We start from the raw sequence: 19838 nt of genomic DNA, 5'->3' as shown, positions 1-19838 counted from the left end.
ACCCGGAGACGTTTGTCCACAGTGACACTGTTGACACAGAAGTTAATATATGAGAGCACTGATGTTGTGTGCTCTTCAAGGTCCTGATGTTCGAACACGCTCCAGTCCGTGTTTTCAAAACAGTCCTGCAGCTGATGTGATGCACCTTCTGGCCAGGTTTTCACAGTTTTTGTGACTGGGGGGGCTCTTCTCCTAATGGGAGTGTATGCAGGGATCAACAGCATGGACATGTGGTCTGACAAACCTAGATGTGGTAGAGGTGAACCAGGCAAGGGGAGTGTGACTAATGCCAATGGATGCTAATCTGCTCAGGAGGATATGAGAAATTGTGTGAAATGCTGCACTAAGATCGAGAAGGATGAGAATGGTTAAAAGACCAGAATCAGCTGCCAACAGAAGATCATTAGTAATCCTTAACAAAGCAGTTTCTGTACTATGATTGGGGCGGAAACCAGACTGAAATTGTTTGTAGAGATTATGGTCATTGAGGTATGAGTGAAGCTGGGAGGCAACAACTTTCTTAAGGATTTTCAAAATAAAGGGGAGGTTTGATATAGGGCGGAGATCAAAATTATTGGGATCTGCACCAGCCTTTTTGAGAATTGGAATGACGGAAGCAGTTTTTAGGGATGGAGGATAAATTCCAGTGTTAAGGCAAGAGTGGATAATACTAGTTATGAGAGGAGCCAATTAGGGAAGACAAGCTTTAACTAACACAGAGGGAAGAGGGTCGAGCTGACAAGTGGATGATTTAGATTTTTTAATAAGATTTGATACAACAGCTGTGGAATAAAACTTGAAAATGACTGAGAGGAAGACAGCGAGGAAAACAGAAAGTCTACTTCACAGTTAGAAGCTCCTACAAAGTTAAGTTGTTGGTGAATATCAGTGATTTTATGAGTGAAAAAAGATAGAAGAGAGTTACAAAAGTCAGCAGAGTCCATATGAGAGGGGAATGAGTCTGGAGGTTTTGTAATTTCTTTGTGTATGGTAAATCCAGTTTTCTTAAACAGACGTTCCAGTTGGCGTCCTTTAGCTTTGAGATGGCGCAGGTTAAGAGTAAACCGTGGTGCTGAACAGGAAAATGAGACAGTTCGGTGTTTAAGTGGAGCAAATATGTTAAGAAGGTTATGGAGGTCGACATTATAGTGAGAAACAAGTTCATCTGGGGATGAGGAGCTGTGAATAAATGGAAAGTCATAAATGGCAGATGAAAGATCTGCAGGGTTAATATTACTAATTTTCCTAAATGTGATGTCACGGGGTGTACAGGTTTTGTAGGCTTTTGTATTTACAGTAAAAGAAATAAACTTATGATCAGATTGGGGAAACAAATGGGCTTTACAGTGAGTGGGGGTAACGCCAGAACAGCAGACCAAATCCAAGATATGACCTTTAGAATGAGTAGAAAATTTTATGTATTGTAGAAGCTCCAAACTTTCCAGACAAGAAATAAAATCTCTGGAAAGAGGGATTTTATCATTGTCCATGTGGATATTGAAGTCACCAAAAATTATCAAATTTGGGGAAAGTACCGAGAAATGAGTAAGAAGAGCAGCAAAGTCATTAAAAAAAATCCTTATTTGGCTTAGGTGGCCGGTACACAGTACATATAATGGTGGGAGTAGATCCAAGGAGCTGTATATATTCAAATGAGTGAAAGGGTGGGGCAGAGACAGGGAGAACAACAGGATTACAACTTGGTTCAAGTTGTTGTCAATAACTTTAGAACAAATAAAAATGAGAATAAATCGGTGAGCAGCGGCAGCCAGACGTGCCGGTGCCGGAAGATATTGAGATGCAGCCTGGCATGACGGTGCATTCCCGGAGCATAAGCGACAAATTGTTCAGCGGGAATTGAACGATATGCTGAGGCTGGGAGTAATAGAAGAGTTGCACAGTGCTTGGTGTAGCCCCGTAGTTCTTGTGGTGAAGAAAGATGAGTCTATACGGTTCTGTGTGGACTACTGCAAGGTGAATGAGGTGTCATGGTTTGATGCCTCGGGTCACTCCTGGACCGGTTAGGCACTGCTCGTTTTTTCATGTCGCTGGATTTGACCAAGGGCTACTGGCAGATTCCCTTGTCTGCGGGGTCTAAGGAAAAAATGGCCGCCTTATGGACCGGGTGCTAGGGCCGCAAGCTGCGTATGCCGCCACCTATTTAGATGACGTGATCATCTACAGCGATGCCTGGGCGGAGCATGTGCAGCGGGTTGCAGCGCTCCTGAAGTCCCTGAGGCAGTCGGGGCTCACGGCCAACCCGAAGAAGTATGCAGTTGGACGGACCTGACTAGTCCCTCAACAAATCTCACCCGAAAAGGTGCCCCAGATCTGGTCCAGTGGATGGAGCAGTGCCAGGCATTGTTTGTGCAGGTAAAGACGGATCCCCACTGTTGTTCATACTTAACTTCTCCCTCCCGTTTATTTCGCGGACAGACGCCTCGAACAGAGGGCTGGGGGCCGTTTTGTTCCAGCAGGTAGGGGGAGCCGACTGTCCCATCCTCCTCGTCAGCTGCAAGCTCAGGGTGCGGGAGACCCGCTACAGCACTGTGGAGAAGACGTGCCTGGCAATCCGGTGGGCGGTCGACTCCCTTCGTTACTACCTCCTGGGGCACCCAGTCACTCTCTGTTCAGACCACGCCCCGCTACAGTGGCTTCACCGCATGAAGGATCCCAATGCTGGGATAACCTGCTGGTATCTGGCTGGGGACAGGCCGGGGACGCAGATGGTCGTGGCTGATTTCCTCTGCTGCAGAGGAGGGCTGACACAGTGAGCTCACGGGGCGGCGTGAAGGCGGGAAGGAGCAGGTGTGCAGAACTGTGTTGATGAGAGAACCCATTCTCATGTTTTGCAGTGAGAAGGAGTGGGACACACACACACACATACATACAATGGGAATGACGGAGTGGCAGCATCCAGGGCAGATGCCAGAAACAGCAGGGGGAAAAGCACAGTTGGAAATAAAGTACTACTGAACGCAGAAGTGTCTGTGCACTGTCAAGCATGGTGGTGGTAGCATCGTGCTCTGCTGTGTTTTGTTGCCAGTGCATAAAGTGGATGGCATAATAAAGGAGGACTACCTCCAAATACTTCAACTTCACCTCAAATCAACAGCTAGAGGCTTGAAACTTTGACACAGCTGGGCGTTCCAACAGGACAATGACCCCAAACGCATCAAAACTGGTTTTGAATGCATAAAGCAGTCTAACATGGAGCATCTGGACTGGCCTCCCCAAAGCCCCGACATCAACCCTATTAAAAACTTTTGGTCTATACTTAAAAGCTGAATATGAGCCACAAAACCAACCAATTTAATTGCAGGTAGACTAAGCCTACATTTGAATCATGTTGTTGCATTAATTGTTTGCTTGCTCTCAGGCCATTAAATAGTATCCGTACTACAGCTGAAAGAATAAAAAACTAAAACTGTGTTATGCAAATCTAAACATGAATAGACTGCTTGATTATTATTTCATTAGATTCTCTGTGCCTGAATCTAATGGTTAGATTCAGCTGCCTGAATGACAGCTTTATAAAATAAAGCACGAGTGGATAGTTTCTCCACTATCAGCTCAACAGATTTTACTGTAAGATTTACAGATGAAAGATTTACTTCCATACGTTCGCTCCGTCAGCTGATTTAGGAAACACGCCCATTTAAACTGGTGATAGTCACAGTTTAGTCAGGAGCAAACAGCCTGACTAAACAGCACACTGGCCAACAGAGACGACCATTCAGTGAAAATGACGAATCTGCAGATGCAACATCTGGAACTCGCAGAGTGGAATATTTTAACAAATATAATGAGTTAACCTGAAACAGAGGTGTAGACCAAAAGGTGACTGTTCACTTTTAATCTGCTGTAAATTACTTTTTATTTACAGCTAATATGTGATATATATGGTATGGGGTATGGGGACTGTAACCAGTTTTAGATCCCTTTAATGGTTAATTGCATTGCTCAAGTATAAAACAAGTAGAAAAGTTAGATATTCACATTAATTGAGAGTTGTTTGTGCAGACTTAGTGGAAGGCAGTGTGCAGGAATGTGGGAGTGAACCAGAGCAAGGTTGAAAAACTGGTTTCCCACTTGTGGAAGATGAGCAATCACGGCTCCTACTTAAGGCATGGATGGACATTCTCTCATTGCTGGAATGTTGAACTACTTGGTTAGTGAAACCCTGGCTCTTTACTTAGTTGACTTCTCAAGAGTTTCCTTGTGGCTTCTCCCAGTGACCCTTGCCCTCCTTGCATGCAGGTTGAGGTTTCTCCTTGTCGTCGTATCCTGGAGTGTGGTGAACAAGAGAGAGAGTCCCCCTACCCCCATCATATGTGTGTAGTGGTTAAAACTGGACTCACCATTACGGCTTCCCATAACAATGCTTTCAGTCCTGTAAGTCACTGTTGACACAGTTGCTATTCAACTGTGTACTGCTCTCTGGTGGCCTGATGCGTGTATTACACACAGAGTAACATCACAGTAGGGTTTCTCATGCTGTGTGTGGTGTTTTTCAGTCCCAACTCCATCCACTGAGGAAGATCATGTAACAAGGTTAAAAGCTGAAGAGCTGTCAGACTTCTGTTTGGACTTTTCATCCATCAATGTAAGTGTACATCAAAACAAAGACATTATAATTCATTAGTACTTTTCATATTTTAATTTGTCATTTTAACCACATAAAACACTTAAGCAGACACACATTAGAGGATAAAACTGATTAAATTAAGGTGAATCATTTACAGGCAATAAGAACATCTTCCTGCATAGCATTACAGTAATTTAAAGAGAGGCTGATCTAAAATAAAATGCTTAACTGTCATGGTTTTGGTTGTTTTGTGTAGTTCTATTCAGCTGAGAAGGTGCAGTAGATTCCCCAGTGATCACTAGTGTAGCGTCCACAGTCCAGCTTCTCCAGCCCCACCAAGGCCATGTGATCAGGGGCCAGACGTGGGATTCCACGTTTGATGGCCGGGCGGAGGTAGATTCTGTCAAAGCGGCAGCGAGCGACAAAGGGAAACGTTTTGTTGTTGTTGGCAGAGGTGTCCCACGTGTAGCGGCAGTGCTCCTGTTTGCCCAGTCGCTCCCACACATCACAGACAGTTGCAGGCAGGCCCACCTTGGTCACCTGAGACGGGTCCAGAGAAAAGAGTTACTGTGATTTCTTGTTACAAGTTTACTGGCTGTATGTGAGTGGAAGGAGCAGCGTCTGACCTCCGCATCCCTCAGGTTTGTGTCTCCCCCAAACACAACGGTGACATCATCAGGTGCATGTTTCAACCTCCGCTTCACCACATGCAGCTGTTTCAGACGCTCTGCAGTATTTTCCTTACAGCTCTCAAAGTGGGATGTCATCAGGCACAGCTTCTGACCATTGACGATCACCTGAGTTTTGGAAACGAAAATGTTCCTGAGCATCACTTATGGAGATGAAAAAAAATATCAGAGATGATTTTGCACACACCTGAGCGACCAGCAGGTTCCTCCTCATCTTAGTGGTGGGATAAGCTACCATCTCGCTCTCCACAAGTTTGACTCGTGACTTTTTCAGCAACATCCCTGTGAAGCAACCATTCCGACCACCTGATCAACACAAAAGGAAGAGAAAGATGGAGACTTTTAAGCTTTGGTTCCCCTTCAAATCAAATCTTTAGTCAATGATTTGTTTATTCCTTGAGTATTAGTTCCTAGCTCTTCTGAGTTTTGTTATCCATGTTTCTAGTTCTGTTCCCTGGTTGATCTTAGTTCCCTTAGTGATCCCTGCCTTCCCTGTTGTGTCTCTGTGTCTGCATATGTTCCCTGTCTTGTCTAGTTAATATGTCTGTAGTCCTGTTCGCATGTTTTTCTCTGTGTGTTTTGTCCTTTTGCCTCTCCAGTCTGTTTTGTGTTTCCATGTCTTTTTATTCCCAGTCTCAGTTTTTAGATCATGTGCCTTAGTCTGTGTCTCAGTGTTTGTGTTACTTCCTGGATTTTTTGTCTTGTGTATGCTGTTCAGTCTGTCTCGTTAGTCAGATTTTGTTCACCCTTGTTCCCTGGTGTGTCCTATCTCCTTGATTACCTCATGTGTACTTAAGCCCTTAGAGTTTGTTCAAAAACAGTGAAAGAAGAACGCAGATGTTACTAATATTGACTAAAGTCCTTAACAGCTCTCTTCATGTGTTACATGAAGTCAAAGCAAAGCAGCTCAGCTGCATTCAGCCATTAATCACCATTTGATCATTCATACCTGTGCCTTTCCTACCTGTATCTATCTGACATACTGTACCTTCAATCATCAGGTAGTTGACGAGCTGTTCCTTCAAGAACTGGACATAAGGGGGAACGAGCTCCTGCAGGAACACCACATCAGGGTTGTGTCTGTATTTACAGAGATTTACTTTAATAATATTAAATGTCACATATGTACAGCCTTTAGGAAAATGTTGCATTTTCTCCAAACGATGCCTAAAAGTGTAACAGGTACTTACAAGTTTAAATATTTAACCAGGCCTCTGGAACGCTCTGGACGTTTTTCCAAATCAAACCCGTCCACATTCCAGGTGATCAGGGACAGTTTAAAATCCTCTTCTTCTGAGGGTTTCTGTGTAGCAGCAGGACTGGCAGCAGGACTGTCTACAGCCAAATCCATCCTGGAAGTTTTTCACAGTCAGTCAGCTAAAATACAAAGAGTCATAGGTAACCTTCACCATACATAGGAGAACAGACAGCAGACTTACCAGTCATCTGGAGTAGTATCTTCACCACTGTGTGTTTCAGAGTCGCTCTCCATGTCTGCTTCAACAAGTTAGCTCAAGGATCTCTGAAGGAAAAGTCCCAGGAAGGTTATGCTTTCTAATAATTTACTATAACTTTACAAACATGGCTTTGCTGGAAATGCACCCAGGCAGTTTCTCAGTATGTTTATTTGACTTTTTGTGTCCATGGTTGCAAACAATTAAGGTTCAAAGTATGTTGACATGTTTTAGCTCCTCCCATTGTATCTATCCCAACCCATTCTGCGTTGCATAATTCCTTCCCCAAACAGAGAAAGGCCAGTGAACAGAGAAAAGCAAACAAAGCAACAACAGAGGTTCAGTAAGTACCACACTATATAAATGCAAGCAAGCAAAAAAGCAAAAACTAAGAAATAAAAGGTTTGATACAACACCACCACAGATTTCAAAAGTGTGTAATTAAATCAAAGTTATGAGAGCTGAATTTTTCCAAAAAGATTGGGCTTTAAAATAACTACATATATGCATTAAAACATATAATAAATATTAACCAAAGCTGTCTTGTCTTGCCAGGATTTGTTAATGGAGTGTTTCACAGGAGCGGGGCCACTGTACAGTTTGGGATTTGGAGTTTCACGATTCACGCCAAGGACACGCACGAATGTGGGATTTTAGAGAAATCGCCATGGGAGCCACGGTGTGGGGATTGCCACGTTGTTGTTTACCTTTCTTCACTGTAAATAAATTCACTGTCACTTTTTGGAAAAGTCCTGCGTTGGGTCCTGTTCTTACTACAAAAGTGACAAAACCCTTCTGTCCTTAATAAAAATGGTCAAATATTATTTCCTCTAATGTCAGTAAGAGCAGGTTGATTTTCCTGGCCTGCAGGCCGTTCACCATGTCACGAGTGGACTGACTCTCAACCAAAAAGTAAATAATCCACATCCTATTTTGCAATCATCTGTTCTATTTAAAGTCAAAGAATGATATTCCTTTTTATCCTGACTTAGAAAATATTATTTTAATAACATATTTTAAATTGAAAACGTTTATTACAGAAATCAGCGTCTTCAATGATGACATATAACCCATATAATATTTGATTAAATGGTAAGTGGCATGTATTTGTATAGCGCTTTACTTAGTCCCTAAGGACCCCAAAGCGCTTTACACTACATTCAGTCATTCACCCATTCACACACACATTCACACACTGGTGATGGCGAGTCTCGGCCAGACTCTTTTGGTAGAGATCAGCTTCTGACATAAATCTGGCTGGATATTTGACCACACTTCTTGGAAACAAAGTTAATTTAAATTGGTTGGTTTTGTGGCTCAGATTCAGCTTTTAAGTATAGACCAAAAGTTTTTAATAGGTTTAAGGTCGGGGCTTTGGGGAGGCCAGTCCAGATGCTCCATGTTAGACTGCTTTATGCATTCAAAACCAGTTTTGATGGGTTTGGGGTCATTGTCCTGTTGGAACACCCAGCTGTGTCAAAGTTTCAAGCCTCTAGCTGTTGATTTGAGGTGAAGTTGAAGTATTTGGAGGTAGTCCTCCTTTATTATGCCATCCACTTTATGCACTGGCAACAAAACACAGCAGAGCATGAGCAGAGTGAAGCTGACCCCCCACCCACTTGAAACGTAAAGGCAAATAGGCGGAGCGGTTAGTGCTATGTTTGTGCTGATTTGTGCAGGTAAAATTAGCGTTTGTGCTGCTACAGTATCTGAGATATTAAACTTTATTTTATAGGTCATTCAAAGGTCACCATCCCCCCAGACTGCTCCAAAACGGGCCAAAATGGTCTACTTTTTTAGTGCTACGTTTGTGCTGGTTTGTGCAGGTAAAATTAGCGTTTGTGCTGCTTCTGTTTTAAAGATATTAATGAAAATGTAAAGGTCAACCAGCCCCCCCACATTACCCAAATCCAACAAAAGTGGTATCAAACGTTTGTGCTACGTTTGTGCTGGTTTGTGCTGCAAAGATTTTCGTTTGTGCTGCTATCATTTTAAAGATATTAATAACAATTTCTAGAGGTCATCAGAGGTCAACCAGCCCCCCCACATTAATTAAATCAAACAAAATGGGTGTCAATCAACTGTGCTACGTTTGTGCTGGTTTGTGCTGCTAAAATTTTCGTTTGTGCTGCTTCTGTTTTAAAGATATTAATGAAAATGTAAAGGTCAAAAGGTCAACCAGCCCCCCCACATTACCCAAATCCAACAAAAGTGGTATCAAACGTTTGTGCTACGTTTGTGCTGGTTTGTGCTGCAGAAATTTTTGTTTGTGCCGTTATTATTTTAAAGATATTAACAAAAATTTCTAGAGGTCAACCAGCCCCCCCATATTAATGGAATCAAACAAAATGGATGTCAAACGTTTGTGCTGGTTTGTGCTGCTAACATTTTAAAATGTTTAATAAAATAACGTCTTGATGCGTGCTTAATCATCCAGGTAAGTAAATCCCAAAAGGTTGATTCTGTTCATCTGGACATTTTCAGTTGGAGAAACGTTTCGTCACTCATCCAAGTGACTTCTTCAGTCTCAGCTGACTGTAGGTTTCCCCAACCATATAAACAGTACATTTGCATAGTGAAGGAAACTAGCGCCACTGAATGAACAATGTGCCGGGGGGTTAATTCCATGATTGTTAGTATGCAAATTCTTATGACCATTGATCAATGACAACTAATCAAAGCCTATTGATCAATGGCCATGAGTACCATTCACAGAAAGTGGGGAATGGCTACAATCACAGCATTGTAGGATGGCGAAAGATGTACCCTTGGGCCCCCCTTCTCGATCCAGAGATGGTCAGCATCCTGACAGCCCGATGGACGAAGCTGTCTCTCAGTCTGCTGGTTCTGGCCCGGAGGCTCTTCAGTATCCTTCCTGATGGCAGCAAACTGAAGACGCTGTTGAAGGGATGAGTGGAGTCACCTGTAATGGAGACGACCTTCCAGATGAGGCAGGTGCAGTAGATCTCCTGGGGAGGGAGGCAAGAGAGGTCCCCACAATGCTCTCGGCTGCTCTCACTACCCGTTGTCATTTTTTCCTGCAGAACCCAATGCAGGAGTCATACCACACAGTGATGCAGCTGGTGACGATACTCTCAACTGTGCCTCTGTAAAAGGTGCTCATAATGGGGGTTGAATCTCTTGTGCTTCTCAGTTTGCAGAGGAAGTAGAGTCACTGTTGGTCTTCTCCACATTCAGGGACAGGTTGTTGTTGCTGTACCACTCTGGCAGATGGTTAACTTCACCCCTGTAGTAGATCTCGTCGTGGGTCAGCAGAGTGAAGAGAAGGGAGCTCAACACACATCCTTGGGGAGCCCCCGTATTCCGTGTTCTTGGGCTGGAGGTAAGTAAGTAAGTAAAGACTTACATAATAAACACAAAATCACTGCCCTAGAACAGCTGGAACAGGCTCCAGCCCCTGAATTGGATACACAGAAGAGAGTGGATGGATAGTACTGCATCTAGCTGTTGAAACAGTGGCTCAACAGCTTCAGTCATATGCATGTAGTGCTTAAAAGTTAGGACTTCCCATAACACTACTCTCAGTCCTGTAAGTCAGTGTTTGAACAGTTGCTACTCAACTGTGTACTGCCCTCTAGTGGCCTGATGTGTGTATTACATACAGAGTGACATCACAGTAGGGTTTCTCATGCTGTGTGTGGTGTTTTTCAGTCCCAACTCCATCCACTGAGGAAGATCATGTAACAAGGTTAAAAGCTGAGGAGCTGTCAGACTTCTGTTAATGGACTCTCCCCCCCAATCAGTGCAAGTGTATAATAAAACAAAGACATTGTAATTTATTGGTACTTTTCATTTTTTAATTTGTCATTTTAACCACATAAAACACTTAAGCAGACACACATTAGAGTATAAAACTGATTAAATTAAGGTGAATCGCTTACCGGCAATAAGAACATCTTCCTGCATAGCATTACTGTCATTTAAAGAGCGGCTGATCTAAAATAAAATGCTTAACTGTCATGTTTTTGGTTGTTTTGTGTAGTTCTATTCAGCTGTGAAGGTGGAGTAGATTCCCCAGTGATCACTAGTGTAGCGGCCACAGTCCAGCTTCTCCAGCCCCACCAAGGCCATGTGATCAGGGGCCAGACGAGGGACTCCATCCTTGGTAGCCGAGCGGAAGTAGATTCTGTCAAAGCGGCAGCGACTGACATACGGAACAGTTTTGTTGTTGTTGGCTTTAGTATCCCATGTGTAGCGGCAGTGCTCCTGTTTGCCCAGTCGCTCCCACACATCACAGACAGTTGCAGGCAGGCCCACCTTGGTCACCTGAGACGGGTCCAGAGAAAAGAGTTACTGTGATTACTTGTTACAAGTTTACTGGCTGTATGTGAGTGGAAGGAGCAGCGTCTGACCTCCGCATCCCTCAGGTTTGTGTCTCCCCCAAACACAACGGTGACATCATCAGGTGCCTCTGACATCCTCTGCATCACCACATGCAGCTGTTTCATCCGCTCTGCAGCATATCCCTTACAGCTCTCAAAGTGGGATGTCATCAGGCACAGCTTCTGGCTGTTGACGATCACCTGATTTTTGGAAAGGAAAATGGTCCTAAGTATCCCGTTCCGCAGAACTTATGCACATGAAGAAAATATCAGAGATGATTTTGCACACACCTGAGCAACAAGCAGGTTCCTCATCATCTGAGTGGTGGGATAAGCTACTATCTCACGCTCCACAAATTTGACTCGTGACTTTTTCAGCAACATCCCTGTGAAGTAACCTTCCTCACCACCTGGTCAACACAAGTCAAGAGGAAGATGGAGACTTTTAAGCTTTGGTTCCCCTTCACATCAAATCTTTAGTCAAGGTATGCTGATACACATAAGTATCAATATCATGTGCAAACTGTATGTGTACAGAGATACTTAACGGTTGTGGTCAGTTTACATTTAGTCATTGTATGTATCAATGTCGTGGTAATATGGGCGCTTTTAATGACTACTTTGAACTGTCCTATTTCCAGTGTGCAATGATTGTAAAGCTTACATCTTCAATGAGTGAAAAAAAATTGAAAGTCTGAATTCATTTGAGATTTTCTCTAATCCACACAGAGTCAAAAGTATGCTTACAGACTCAAATAAACATATACACTCTGACTTGAATGTTTTAATAAGTGGTGCTGAAGACTAAAATGTCTTAACTGTACAAGTCAATAAAAGCCCTAAAATTACCATGAGACACCCCTTTTACTCCTACTCTGCAACCTTCCATGCCAATCAAGTCAGTGTTGACCCGATGTGCAGTTACATTTCTCTGGAGGTCCACGTTAGGTTATGCAGACGGTTACCTCGTGGGCTTAAAATGAGCTTCCTGTCACAGTTCCCGCAGAAGTATAATCCCCATATTAGTACAACAGTCAGAATTTATAAACGCAGTGAAAGAAGAACACAGATGTCACTAATATCTACAAATGTCTCTAATGGCTCTGCTAATGCGACACTGAGGGAAACCAAAGCAGTTCAACTGCATTCAGCCATTAATGACCATTTTATCGTTCACATGAGTGCTTTGCCTAACTGTATCTAACATACTGTACCTTCAATCATCAGGTAGCTGACAGCCCGTTTCTTCAAGTACTGGACATACGGGGGAATGAGCTCCTGCAGGAACACCACGTCAGGAGTGTATCTATGAAACAAAAAAAATAAAACAATTAAAGTAAAAACAATTACTTTACTTACATTAACTATCAAATATATAGAACTTTGAGCAAAATGTAAAATTTCCTCCAAATGATGCCTAAAACTGTGCAACAACTGTAGCACATGCTTACAAGACTAAATATGAACACAGGCCTCTGGCACGCTCTGCAATGTTGTCCGTATCAAGTCCGTCCACGTTCCAGGTGATCATGGACAGTTTACCATCATCTTCTTCTGAAGGTTTCCGTGTGGTAGCAGGACTGTCTGCAGTCAAATCTATGCTGCAAATGTTTCCACAGACAGTTTGGCTAAAATGAACAGAGTCATAAGTAAACGTCACCATACACAGAAAAGACAGCAGACTCACCAGTTTGCAGCAGGGGCATCTTCAACCTTCTGCCTCTTAGCTTTGGGGGTGGTGTCTTTCTCTGGAAGCTCCTCAACATCAAACACTCTCTCCATGTCTGCCTCAAAGAATGAGTTCAAGGCTCTCTGAAGGAAAAGAGACAGGAATGTGCTGCTTATCACAGGACTAAAAAATAAAAAAAATATCAGGACTTGGCTGTATATACATCCGTATTCCAGCATCAGCATCAATGTAATTTTTAGCTACAGGCTCTCATTTAATCAGTAAAATAACCCGCAGCTGTGCTGAGTGCAATTAAAAGTGCCCATTTGGACTCCGGCTACAACACCAGAGTTACACTCAGCTGGTGTATGTACCTCCATCTCCCAGTCATTCTCAGCCAGGTAGCACTGAGCCACGGCGCTTTCAGTTCCCGCTATGGCTGCAAACTCGTCACAGAGGCGGCTTCTTTTTTCCTCCAAGTTAGAAACTGACGGTGTGTCCGACTCCGAGGTAGAAGCCATCTTTATTAGACACCAGTTTTGCACAAGTACATCTGGAATAAAGAATTAAAACCAAACATTAGCCCATCTTTGCTCTCTGCAAGTTCTCTAAGGTGTACCCATGAAATACGTCCGGGTGAACTTGCTAAACAGTTTCTAATTCGGATAAATTGAAGCTTTAAATAAGACTTGTTAGGGTTGATATACCATTTCATAAGACTCCATACCATTAAAATATACTTTTTATTATAAAAAATATTTAACTAAAAGAAGGCTTGGAAAAAAACTATTAGCATTAAAATTTTATACGCACGCGGCGCTGTTTACCTTTTTTACTGTGGCTGGCCAGTTAAAGTTTCACCCGGACCGTTTTGCGGCACGCCACAGTTTCCGGCGGTGTAAGATAAACAGAAGTTTGACATTGGCTGCATGAAAAGGTGTTAAATACACACACCTTGTCGTTAACAATGGCTTCGCTTACTTTAAATTCCTTAAAACATGTAATGAGAGCTATGGTGGATAGCCCAGGCTTCGACAGGGTACTTAGCAAGGTAAATATGGACAGTTTGTGCCAATTAGTTTTTGGTTTAAGCGCAGAAAAAAGCCGGATCGTGTCTGTATTGTTGCGCTGACATAAAAACAACTCTGTGTTTTCTTCAGGTGGACATTTTGTCTGCCAGCCCCGGTAAAGTGGTGTGTGAGATGCGGGTAGAAGAAGAGCACACAAACCGGGGAGGGACGCTGCACGGCGGGCTAACAGCCACACTGGTTGATATCGTCTCCACCATAGCTATCATGCACAGTGAGAGGGGGGCACCGGGGGTCAGCGTGGATATGAATATAACGTGAGTCCATAACTATTGTAAGCCTTTCTGGGAACAGGTTCTACCCCTCAAAACTCTGGCATAAGGCAGATCTGCCTGTAAAAAGTAGCAAGCAGGGTTCAAGGTTCAATTGAAATATGTAAAATGAACCTTCACAGGGTCCTACAACACGGACCCAGCCACCAACCAGACTTGTGCTCGTGTAGGGTTATTTTCATGCAAAAACTAAATATTTTTACTTTTATCTGTCACCTTTTGTACATTATACTATTTTTGTTTTCCTCATAAATGGGTAAATGTGAACACTTAGTCCAAAATTACTTTACTATCTTTATTCCATTTATCTGTGCTCAGGATAGACACCAGTTTGTGGAGTGACCAGGGCTAGGGACAGGTCAGGTTGAGTGGTTTGGAGAGGCTGAGATGGTTTTAGCATTTTCACACAAATATAACAGGCTTGTTCCTTTATGTTTAACACATTAAGTTTTTATTTCTCATCGCTGTGCACCTTCAAACAGCAAACCAATTTGAACCTAAATTAAAGGAATAGTAACACATACAAGACAGTCCTACTGGTGTATCCATCAGCTGGGCTTATCGCACACAAGATGAAAAAGGAAAAAAAAAATTACCTGCGTATCATTTATAGCACTATACTCAGGGGGTTAAGGTGACATTCAGAACTGTGTTTTTTCTTAATAAGCTGTGGTCACTGTATTTCAGCATCTAGCTTAGAACTGCAGAAGAGGAACAAGCATAAAGGGGATGATGCAGAGGGTTGGTGTGATGCTAGGGATAGGATGACATGGAGAAAGATGGCAACTCCTGAAGGGAGCAGCCAGAATAGGAAGAGCTTTGCACTCAGAAATGAGGATATTTAATACCACTTAAACTGTAGTGTTCGGCCTCTCTGTGAGGTCAAAGTCATGAAGAGTGATGAGTCATGACCCCACATTTGAGAGAAAAGTACTTTAAAATATATATACACCGGTAGTTTTTTTTCCCCCTTGTTGATTAGAATTTTTATTTGCTTTGGTTTACAGAATTGCCCAGTAAGAAAATGGTCCCTGGCTTGATCCCAGGAGACAAATCCCTTTGGGGTTTCATCCGATGTGTTAATGCAGGGCAGGGAGCAGCCGAAAGTAGCTTTATTCACTTATTGCCAAGACTAAAGGATAAATGTTGAAAGTCAGAAATAACATACTCAGCTTAGCGCACTGAGGGTTAAGTTACACCTCACAGGATTAAATTTAACCTCCTGCAGGCTTTCCTAATCTGGCTGATAATTTCCCCGATAAACTACAAAAGCTGTCACTGTGTCATAGGTACATGAACGCTGCCAAGATGGGAGAAGATGTTCTCATCACCGCTCAGGTTCTGAAACAGGGACGGAGTCTGGCGTTTGCCACAGTGGACCTCACCAACAAGGTTACAGGGAAGATCATCGCACAAGGAAGACACACCAAACATCTTGGCAGCAGCTGAAGCTTCTCCACTCTGTATCTGTCTGTAGTGTCAAAGCAAGAGTGACGATGTAAACAGCTTCTCTCTGTCTGTAAATAAGTTTGTAATCAGTACTTCAGTGGTGGGTGTCACAACGCTTGGGCTACGAGCTGGTGGTTACTTGATGCTTATTTCCTGCTGTTAAATATTTGCCAATAACTTAAATTGACACCAGTGGTTATTGTATGATCAGAGCCCCTTGTCATTGAAAGACTGTATCAATGATTTGTGCGCATGCAATAAAAGAAAATGGACAAAGAGTGATGCTTTCAGAATTTGCACTGTATTGGGATATGCTCAGCAGTATTGATTTGAGAACCAACAGAGAAAAAAAACTCCAGAAGTTACACGCCTTACATCCTTTTAAAGTGAACACACTGAATCAACAAGGAGCAAAATTATATGTGCGTAATATTCTTTGACAAGCAAGCCTGCAAAACCCAATTTAATTTGATGAGCATGGTGGCAAATCATCTAACTTTTAGTAGGTCAAATAAAAATAAGAGAATTAGCTTTCAGCAACTTTTGTTAGGTATGTTAAACAATAAATGTCGCCATTTCAGTTACTCACCAACCCACATCCCCAATAAAACAAACATAAAAACATCATTTCAGTAGCTCAATGGAATAGTGCTTGAACAGTGAACATGACCCTCAACGTCTAACCAACTTTGTGTGTATAACACCTTTCAAGTCACTCAAGGTTTTAGCGAAGGCTTGCCTAGCATGTTTCAGAGGAAAGCAAATGACACCAAACCATCTTTGAAAGTCCAGCAATATAACTAAGGCTGTTTAAAAGAAGCGATACCTACACCATATGATTTGACAGATACTGTTCATCTCATTATCTCTTTGCTTACACGGGTGTTTAAACACCTCTCCACACCTGTCCTCGGTCACAAGACTGCGTAAAGTTGTTCTAGACACCTGCGTGACATTACAAACTTTAACAATCATTTCTTATGACAACAAGGATATAAAACGCGTCCATGTGAGAACCACCATGATGACCTGTGTATTGTTTGTTCCTGTTCTGATGCAACATAAAGAGTTCCTTCAATGACCGGTGCTGTTGACAGTGCAGCTCCAAGAGAACAACCAACCACTCAAAATCAATGTTCGTGCAGGTTCAAATGAACAAAAATAGGTGAGTGAGAAGCAGGGAATGAGGAGGAAGTGGAAAAAAAGGTGAGGGATAAATCCAAAAATGGTAGGGAGAAGAGGGGTGGGGGCACACTGGGAGCATGAGGCAGAAAAAAAATGAAGGATGGGAACTCAATCAGATTCAGGTCAGGGAAGGTAGAACGAGTAGAAACAAAAAAGGAGATCCAAGCATAAGTTCACATCTTAAAGGGAAAAAAGGATGGAGATGAGTACATCAATTTGCTTCTGAAGGCTTAGGCAAGAGGAAGGGAAAAAGGCTTTTTTTTTTTTCTTTTTCATTCCCCCTCCGTGTGGCTGGGTGGAGCAAGAAGCCTTAATCAGGCATATAAGGGCGGAGGTGATCCTCGATGTCTCCCACACCCCAGCAGGTCAGCTGGTCCTGGGGCAAGTACAGGCAGAGGCTGCACAACTTGAAAACTGTGGCCTTGGTTTTAGGAGTCTGAAAGAATGTGGACAACATTTGTGATAAAGTGTGTTAACAAGACCATTTCAGGGTTTTTTCCTCCTCTTTTTAGGAGAATTACATTTTATTTTCAGCGATGCGACATACCTGTAAGTGCTGTCTATCCATGAAGAGAAATACAGACTGAGTTGGGTTGTTCATGACCATTCCAGCCTTGTCTTTACGACCCAAAGCATGCATGCACTGCTTCTCGTAGTCTCCATGATGAAATTCAAACTTGGCCTATAAATAAGACAGACTTAAGAACTAAGGACAAAGTTTTGTTATGTAAAGTCTCAGTTTCCCAGACACAGATTAAGCCTAGTCTCAGGCTACAAACTCGCAGTGTTTCGTGTTAGTTGAGGACTGAACTTCATACATATCTGGGAAACTGGCTGCAAAATTGAATTTGCTGATAAGATGCTTTTTTTTTTACTATTTAAAATTGCTACACTGTGAAGATGATTTAAAAAAATAGTGTACACAAAGATGATATTTTTAACTTTCTATAGTTCTGACCAAACCTAAGGTGATAAGGACTGACCTGAACAGGCCTAAAGGGTTCATCATCGGCCCCCTTCCATCTGGAGAACAGCAGACAGACGATCTTCTCAATATCGTTGCGTGGCCATAGGATAAAATCCATTTCCTGAGTGCAGCCTATCACATCCTGTAAAAACACAGACAGCTAACATGACACAAAATGTTTACTTTTCCATACACTCCCCCTTTCAAATGGTATTGTGTCTCACCCTTCGCATTGACTGGTATCGGGGTGCGTGTAGTTGCACAACGTCTTTTTGCAGGAGCTCTATTGAACTCTCGAGAGAGTAGCTGGAATCGCGCACACCTCGTAGGATATTTTCTTCATAGTTGTTGGTCATCACTGGCACAACTTCGGCTACCTCAAAAAGTGCTGACTTCTTCTTCTGTAATGAAAAAAATTGGAGGGGGGATATTTTAAGGCATTGCTTTGGTTGTACAATGAGGAACAAACATGAGTGGATCTGTAGTGCTGGCAAACCTTTTCTTTGAAAACGAAGGCTATATAAATCTTGAAGTCAAACTGATCAGCCAAAGATTCCCTTTTCTTCCGAAGTTGAGCTCGAAGTCGATTTCGTGTTTGATTTCTGCGTGAAGTTGGGTCCCCCATGGTTGGAATTCGATGGTAGTGTCTTCTCCTCTTCTGCAGTATATTTTGGCTAAACTCTCTACTTTCTGTTTGATAAAGGATGGAGCTGGCTACCCTTTGCAGAAACAACGCATCAAAACTCTAGGCTAAATCCTCAGTATACCAACTACGAACTTAAAAGGTCATAAAAATCTTAAACAAAACTAAGTCATTTCGATTGTTTTGTTAAAAAAAGGGCAGTGTTGAGGAGGGGGGGAATGGTCGACAAGCTAAGACTACATCTCCTTTATGCTTGATCAGAAATCCATGTTTTAAGACATGACTTTCAAGGACCGTGAGCTTCGTTTTTCAACCTGCCATGGAGGGATTACAACAAAGATTTAAATTAAAACAGCAACTCAAATGACTCAACTTTTCCCTCCTATAGATGGTACTGAAATCAGCAGAAAGCGCTGCTGCAAAAACCCATATCGCTAGTTTTCTGCAATTGAGATTGTGGACTACAGCAAGCAGACAAATATTCTATCGTTTGGGTCATTTCAAAGTCCCTCATCCATGGCTGTCTTTTTGCTTCCGTGCAGACACTGTTATGTGCGTGTTATAGACGGACTGGGGATACAGACGAAGATGGCAGGTAAACACAGATGCCAGGAGATATTGGCACCGGGTAACATCGAAGACTACTGCGAAAGTAACTTGACATTTCCGTGACTTTTACTGCCACTCATTTGGCCCAGAGCCTGTGTCGTTGCTGCCACTGCCGATAGTCATGATGTGGGCGTATTTTTAGCACACTAGCTAAGGTGAGCTAGCAGGCTAATCTAGGCATTCACTTCCGACACTAACTAGTAGTGAGCCAGCGATATAGCTACATCTTATCATCTGACTGATTGGCTTAATTGAGGCCTATGTGTGATCACCTAGCTTAGCGTACAGTCATCTTTAAACGCGTTTACATTTCCCCCACCTCCTCGGCTCAATGTGACTGCCAGTGCTGTTTGAGGCTAAGAAACCAGCGGGCTTCACTCACTAACCGTTTACACCATTTTCGCTAAATGTAATGCGCTTCAGTCGTGCCTTGTTAACTACTTCATCGACAAAAAAACAGAATCAGCCCAGGGGAATCAATTATAGCCAATCAACGACAGCAGTTGAATGGCGAAATAATTGTTAGCTAAACAAAAAAAATCAACCCCCCGCTTTCCACGTCTGAAGTTTCGAGGTGTTTGCTGCGCTTGTTTTCTTTCTCTCCTTTTCTTCAGTCGTCACAACCTCCGGCTCGCCCTGCCGCATGCCATGTCAAGATAAATCGACAATCCAGCTCAAGTCCTCCGTTCTTTCAGTCGACATGTGGAGTTTTCTGTCTCCCGGCGGGCCCATATTTAACGACGTGTCGTCCAACGTTTTTTCCGTTTGGTTTCTTTGTTTGCGTGTTTTTTTTTAGGTAGCTAATAATGGCACATACAAGCTAGACGGTCTACAGCCTCCCCCAAAATGGCTGCACAATCAACTACAAAGATATGACGTGCC

The 19838-nt window shown here is 42.8% G+C and overlaps 4 protein-coding genes and 1 long non-coding RNA gene across 7 annotated transcripts; 2 read left to right on the top strand and 3 right to left on the bottom strand.

Annotated features, from left to right (window-relative positions):
- The first annotated feature begins 262 nt into the window (after positions 1–262).
- Positions 263–6431, top strand: LOC146643828 (uncharacterized). 3 transcript variants are annotated; one of them, XR_014909262.1, is made up of 5 exons: positions 263–3840; positions 4024–4171; positions 4261–4395; positions 4518–4606; positions 6279–6431. It is a non-coding gene; the product is annotated as an uncharacterized LOC146643828 (long non-coding RNA). The 3 variants fall into 3 exon arrangements; XR_014909261.1 differs by lacking the exon at positions 6279–6431 and having other exon boundaries at positions 263–3322; positions 4518–4648; XR_014909260.1 differs by lacking the exon at positions 6279–6431 and having other exon boundaries at positions 4518–4648.
- On the bottom strand, positions 4787–7367 carry LOC146643827 (tyrosyl-DNA phosphodiesterase 2-like). The gene is made up of 6 exons (XM_085395876.1): positions 6717–7367; positions 6468–6629; positions 6266–6357; positions 5465–5583; positions 5215–5385; positions 4787–5128 (listed from the first exon to the last, which is right to left on the bottom strand). Exons 1-6 carry the CDS (start codon positions 6767–6769, stop codon positions 4847–4849), a joined length of 879 nt encoding a protein of 292 aa, XP_085252002.1. The 5' UTR covers positions 6770–7367; the 3' UTR covers positions 4787–4846.
- A 3146-nt stretch (positions 7368–10513) lies between these two features.
- On the bottom strand, positions 10514–13475 carry tdp2b (tyrosyl-DNA phosphodiesterase 2b). Its single transcript, XM_085395870.1, has 8 exons — positions 13451–13475; positions 13118–13296; positions 12762–12886; positions 12526–12675; positions 12289–12380; positions 11366–11484; positions 11105–11275; positions 10514–11018 (listed from the first exon to the last, which is right to left on the bottom strand). The coding sequence occupies exons 2-8, from the start codon at positions 13262–13264 to the stop codon at positions 10737–10739; spliced, it is 1086 nt and encodes a 361-aa protein (XP_085251996.1). The 5' UTR covers positions 13265–13296; positions 13451–13475; the 3' UTR covers positions 10514–10736.
- A 131-nt stretch (positions 13476–13606) lies between these two features.
- On the top strand, positions 13607–15831 carry acot13 (acyl-CoA thioesterase 13). Its single transcript, XM_085395879.1, has 3 exons — positions 13607–13794; positions 13904–14088; positions 15393–15831. Exons 1-3 carry the CDS (start codon positions 13711–13713, stop codon positions 15550–15552), a joined length of 429 nt encoding a protein of 142 aa, XP_085252005.1. The 5' UTR covers positions 13607–13710; the 3' UTR covers positions 15553–15831.
- Positions 15832–19807, bottom strand: lg22h6orf62 (linkage group 22 C6orf62 homolog). The gene is made up of 5 exons (XM_085395877.1): positions 18201–19807; positions 17929–18105; positions 17721–17846; positions 17285–17419; positions 15832–17173 (listed from the first exon to the last, which is right to left on the bottom strand). The coding sequence occupies exons 1-5, from the start codon at positions 18327–18329 to the stop codon at positions 17048–17050; spliced, it is 693 nt and encodes a 230-aa protein (XP_085252003.1). The 5' UTR covers positions 18330–19807; the 3' UTR covers positions 15832–17047.
- Positions 19808–19838: the final 31 nt, after the last annotated feature.

This window comes from Rhamphochromis longiceps, linkage group LG22, assembly GCF_057381845.1.
Source record: "Rhamphochromis longiceps isolate RC_006_pf linkage group LG22, R_longiceps_female_GT1.1, whole genome shotgun sequence".
NCBI lineage: Eukaryota > Metazoa > Chordata > Actinopteri > Cichliformes > Cichlidae > Rhamphochromis > Rhamphochromis longiceps.
The sequence above is the reverse complement of the archived record's forward strand: the minus strand, read 5'-3'. Positions and strand labels throughout refer to the sequence as shown.